Source organism: Calypte anna, chromosome 2, assembly GCF_003957555.1.
Source record: "Calypte anna isolate BGI_N300 chromosome 2, bCalAnn1_v1.p, whole genome shotgun sequence".
NCBI lineage: Eukaryota > Metazoa > Chordata > Aves > Apodiformes > Trochilidae > Calypte > Calypte anna.
Genome location: NC_044245.1, coordinates 114,383,172 through 114,389,171, shown reverse-complemented (window position 1 = coordinate 114,389,171; position 6,000 = coordinate 114,383,172). Strand labels below are relative to the sequence as shown.

The 6,000-nt window shown below is 37.6% G+C and overlaps 1 protein-coding gene across 3 annotated transcripts in view; it reads right to left on the bottom strand.

Moving 5' to 3' along the window:
- RAB2A (RAB2A, member RAS oncogene family) overlaps positions 1 to 6,000 on the bottom strand; it is a 48,681-nt gene continuing 42,681 nt past the window's right edge. For all 3 annotated transcript variants that reach the window (XM_030446508.1, XM_030446509.1, XM_030446510.1), the window contains one exon: positions 1 to 4,279. In XM_030446508.1, coding sequence (XP_030302368.1) covers positions 4,184 to 4,279 — 96 coding nt within the window. In that variant the 3' untranslated portion in view covers positions 1 to 4,183. The remainder of the gene's footprint in view (positions 4,280 to 6,000) is intronic.

Genomic DNA, 6,000 nt, shown 5'->3' with positions numbered 1-6,000 from the left:
TATGATACCAGCAAACAAATTTATTAAGATATCCAAATAAAACCTGTCAGCCTTCTCCTTCTCCCCTTTCTCCTCCCATTCAATAGGTGGAAGAATAATAGGCAAATCATATCCCCACCACCCCCCAGATGCAAAACAGTTCCCATGGTAGGTGTAACAAGTAACAGAACTCATGCAATACTTCCCTCATGATTTTCTGATCATGCAGTAAGATATTGTCTCTCGCTCTGCCCAACCTTTCACCCCCAAAGCATATGTTCCATATTGGACAAATTCTCTGAAATGGACATACAATGGACATGGAATGGTAAAGATGGAGAGCAGCACTTCACTCACTCCATACAGTTTGCATCCCAGAACAGACAGTACAAAAAATAAATAATATACAAGAGAAACTTGATTTAGGAGGGGAAAAACTGAAACAACCAAAACCAACAAAAAAAATCTAAGAAAGTTGTGGGACAGTCTGCAGTGTCAAAATAATAGTCCACCAAGAAGAATCAGGCTTCAGCACTTACAAAAGCAATAGCCCACTGGTACCAACTTGGAGAATAATGCAGGCACACTGGGGTGCCTCATTTAGAATGATTACTTTATGAAAAAAACTTTAATGCCAAAAATTGTCTCACAGTATTTTTATGTCCTCTCCCTGGAAGTGTTCAAGGCCAGGTTGGATGGGGCTTTGAGCCACCTGGTCTAGTGGGAGATATCCCTGCCCATGCAGGGGGGTCTGGAATGTGATGATCAGGTCCCTTTCAACTCAAACCATTCTGTGATTCCAAGATTCTAAAGGTTGTGGGTTTTTTAATACACATTTTTGCACTCAGATTCAGTTTAACTATAACTTAGAGCCTGAATGGAGGTTTTATTTTCTTCTCAAGAACAGCTTTAGGACTCTTTAATAGTCACAGGTAAACTTGTAAGGCAGAAATTGCTTTCCAATCTTAAAAGTATACCATTTAACCTAAAACTAACTGGTGCCCTTCAAACCTGACCAATATATAAATATTGCAGTTGAAGGCACTCTTCATCAAGTCAGCAACACAATGAAAGAAGTGTCACAAAAAGCATAACACAGCAGAAGAGACATGGATAGCTCTGGAGCAGGGGAGGGAGCACATGCTGTCTGCTACAGGTTTCAGACAGTCCCTTTTTATTTTAGCATATTGATGAGTATTTTGGCAGTCATTTACCTTAAGTCACTGCTGAGTCTGATCTTGAATAATTCTGATTTATTCTTGTGCAAGTCCACAGAAACACACATATGATTGTGGGGTATGTGTATTAATTTCTCTTAAATGACTGACAAAATGTACAGATCATCTCATTTTAAGTAGAAGAGAGACAAGTCTTAAAATCCTGCCAAGATGCTCTGTCACTCTAAAAGTACTCTTGTAAATTAACTATGGTTTATACCATGTGCTAAACTGGGAGTACAGGACAACTGCACCTTGGTATGTGCAGTAAGTGGTATGGTAAGTCTTACAGTACATATAACAGCTGTACAAGTTGCTGGGGAATAACAAAATGGTTTAATTCGTTGGTTATGAAAATGCAACCAATAAAAGTAGCAGGAATTCTACTAGGCAAGTTATCAGTCGGTCATGTACAAATAAAACCCTAATCTGTGCAGGAATAAACTTGTGAAGCACATGCTAGGTTTTATGCTGTATAGTTTACAGATTCTAATAGGATAAAAGTAGATCCATGGCTTCTCAAAAGACAACTAAAACACATATTCCTAACTGGCAACAAAAGGATTATGTATACATAAAGCTAGTGACAAAAAGCCAGGCAGAATGAACCACAACTTAAGTTTTCCTTTATGTCCTCTTTGAAAGGACCAGACTTATATAATGCCTAGTGTAAAAATGGCATATAAGCCAGGGCCAGCCAGCAGGATCAAAAATCCATATGCACATCATGCCCATCACTATGGTAAGCACATTTCTCCTACCCTTCACTCCCTCTCCAAAAAAAAAACCAAACAAAAAACCCCAAAACCCACAAGTGACAGTGACTCCTTGCTGTAATAACCCTAGATTCCTGGTCAGTTCCATAATTCTATACATTCTCCATGCTTTCAGAAAACCAGTGGCTTTCTAAATCATCACCAACCACTTAATACAGCATACATTTTTGTCCTTCTCAGGATAGGGTACATATTCCCCTCCTCTGCTCCCTGACCAGGGGCAATTTTTTTATGGCTAAGTGAAATTTACTCCCATTCATAATGTAGCTGAAGCTGCTACTGAAGACTGTGCTTGTCTCCCCTCTCATCTCAAGCAGTGCAGTTCTGCAATGTTGCCAGTTCCAAAAAATCTTCAAGCAGTTAATTCAAGCACGTACTCTTGTTTGTTTGTTCCTTCTTGTGAGCAGCTAGTTACTACAATCCAGTTTTCCCTCAGCATCAATGCAATTAAGTCCTATGGTTTTATAGTTACACAATTTTCAAACTTCAACCAGTCCACTTTTATAAATGCAAACATCATGTACTAAACAGTTAACAGCTGAAAGCACATAAATTGAGCACCCTCTTTAGAATTTAAGTAGATGAAACAATTATATTGCATTGCTTATAATGCTCCTGAATGTGTAAGAAAAGATCTGAAGTTGGCAACTGACATAAATCCTTATCAGTTGTCCCTTCCCCCAGATACAAACAAAAGGTTCCACATGTATTTTAAACTCTATTTAGTCAGAGCTGCTGCTATGTTGTAACTGTCAGGAAGTTTATGACCTTCTGATGTTAAAGTTCTGACAATAAGTCTGGATTATATAAGGATCTATGTCTCCCAGTGTTATGTTGCAGTCAGTATTGGTCCAGTAACACAAAAGTCCCTTCCACTTTTTAAAATTTTTTTTTTTAGATATATGAAGCATGACCTAGAATTTTATCTTCAGTTTATATAAATAGGATGTGGTGGAAACTCAGTTGTTTCCTCATTTGTAGGGAAAGTTGCGTGAATATTCTGTACTTCAACAAATAAACACAGAATTTTGTTTTGTACCATTGCAACCTTTTCATCTGAGGCAAAACAACCCCACGCCCCCAACCACCACCATAATAAGTACCAAAAGCATTTCTAGTTTTGATTTTCATCAAGATTTCCAAACTGGTAGATTTTATTTTCACACCCTCTTCACAATAGACAAGATGCTTACCATATTTAGGATTACAAGTTGTCACTAAAAGAAAACTTTACACAACCACTGTACATTTAGGTTGAAAAACTGTCCTTGCATGAAAAATATACCTAGAAATCAAGTGGTAAACAAGAAAAAAGCATTAAGAAAAGATTACCGTTTTTATAATGTGCCATTTTAAATTTATCAACTCCTCCTCTACTTTTCATTCACGCTCTGTTTTGACCTATAATATTTGTTAAGGCAAACAGCTAATCCATTTCTGAAGAGGTGCTGTGGAAATTGTGGACAAACAGCAAACATTTGGCATTAAAATAGATAGCACGTATGTAGCCTCTAGTAATATACATTAAGCATTTCTCTTGGACTTCAGGATAATGGCAGGGGAGGATGAACATGCTAACAATGTCAAAAAGGCTTAAAATTTAGCGTCCAAGCAACTTCTATTAATGCTTCTGTAGTTTTCAAGCTCTAAGTAGTATAGAATTTATGCAAATGCATTAAAGAATTCTAGCTTGGCAAGTACACCCAAGCAGGTTATTAAACTATATATACAGAAAGTGATAAATACAGAATTAAAAGAGTCCTTCCGCTTCTCTTTGTAGCCTTGAAAATTGACAAAAAACTTGAGGACAGCTCTACAATATTAAACATTAGGTAACCGCAGAAGCTGGGAAACCTAACTACACAAACTGATTAAAATACTCAGATGACTTTGTAGTGTTTAATACAGTTCAGTTCGTAGTCAAGGGCACAAGACAACATTTAACAAAAATAATCACATCAATTGACCTAGAAATCAAATGTAAATAGATATGAATACAATCTCCAAAATCTGTCTTTAAGTGAACATTAACCATTTATTCAAAGTTATACAAGAATTTGAAGGATAAAGTCTTCTTCTGCAACAGGAAACCAACTTACAAGTTTCATGTCTCAGTCGAATTGAAGTGGAGGCGAGCAGGGTGGGGGGAAGGGAAGGGTGAACAAACAAGTTAGTAGGCCCCATCCAGGCAGCTAGAAAGTAAAAACAGGCTCAACAGCAGCCTCCTCCAGCTTGTTGTCCTCCCTGATTGCCTGCAAGTGTTGCATTAGTAGCAGCATGTTGAGGGCCAATTTTGATGCCATTTGCCTGGAACAAAGTTTAATACACAGTGTAATTATTTTACAACATTAATATACTTGAAAAGTTTTTTTGTTGTTTTTGTTTGTTTGTTTGTTTTTTTACAGCGAAGGCTCCTAATGTATGTACTAAGTATAGCAAAATTTAGTTGTTTTTTTTTAAGCAAAATTTAGGTATGGTTTTTTTTAGCAAAGTGTCTTTGGCAATTAAATACAATTTAAAAGAAGATGCTTTACTTCTCATTTAATTTTTATTTCTACAGTGAGCTCTGTACTTTAAACTCCTAACATGAATACACAGAGCAAGAATTGTATTTGAATACTATTTGGTATAAAGGCTTTAATAATACATAGCATTTGCTAGCAACTGATAACCTCTCCCCTCTCACCAAAACCTCCATTAGTTTAATAGTTTAATATAAAACTTTTCCTCTCTAGACAGCATTTCTTTCTGTGTTGAATCAGCTGTAGAGGCTAAGGGCATACGAGTGTTCTGTGTCATCAATAATTTCTATGATCCCGAAAGACATGGCTACTTGCCAAGAACCCACACACAGCGCAGCTCTTTCATTCATCAAAATCACACTTATATCTTAACCCTCACTCCCTCAAGTGGATTTTACCTAAAAATACAGCACTTTGAGAAAAGTAATACAGTAGCTTCAGAAATTAAGCTCTTAAGGAAACTTTGCGTCACAGTAAATCTCAGATTTATAGTGCTTGGCAGTTGTTCTGCAACAGTAGTAGCCTTGGGGTTTCTGGCACTAGCTCAGTATTGACAGCAGCTGATGTGGTTTCTTTTCGCTCTTTGACTCCTCTTTAATAAAAAGCATGCCCTATGGCTCATTGGTTTTGCCCCCTCTGGGCTGATAGCAACTTCTTGAGGAATCAAGGAGCCAGACTTGGCATAAAGCCAAATAAATAGCACGGACTGTTGGCTCTTGACAGCATATTGCAATCAAAGCTCCATAAGGCACAGTAAAGCAGTCAGCTACTATATGAAACTCGACAGATACAATGAGCATGCTTTTTCACACACTCTCATTACTGTCCAATTTATATCGCACCGCTGGGTGCATTTTTGGGGGAAATAATGTCAGAGTTTTCTGTAAGTTTTTCATCATTACACTGAAGCTGAGGTGTTTCACCAAAACACCATGGGTATTGTATGCACACACATTTCCCAGTTCCAATCGGCGTCTTTGAAGGATTACTACTCAAGTCTTAAGTAGCTACAAGTTTCACAATGCAAATACTTTGCCTACTACTGAAGTTTCTCATTATTTCCGTTCTGAAGTCGTAACAGTAATACTTTTAATAGTCTAAATTTTCTGATGTTGAAATACATTAAGCAAAAAAGAGCTGAAGGTATTTAAGTGAGTCCTGCCAATTCCCTCACTACTCTTTGAGTACTACTCAAAGTACTACTCTGCAACAACTTAAAGGGTCAGACTGACAGTCCCAGACAGAGAATGCACTATCCACAGAGCAGATAGAGGAGAGAGGGGCAGTGCTGATTGCCACACGTGGTTTTGCTAAGCACCTCAGCAATATTATTTAGGGACTTGCAGGATAAAAAACTTGGGCACCAGAAATGTCTGACTCCTTCACTCTATCCAATTTAAACTTTCTTAAATAAAGTCACATCACACAAATGTTATCCAAGAGCTTATACAATCCTAAACTGAGGTGCTTAGCAAAACCGCGCGTGGCAATCATCACTGCCACTCT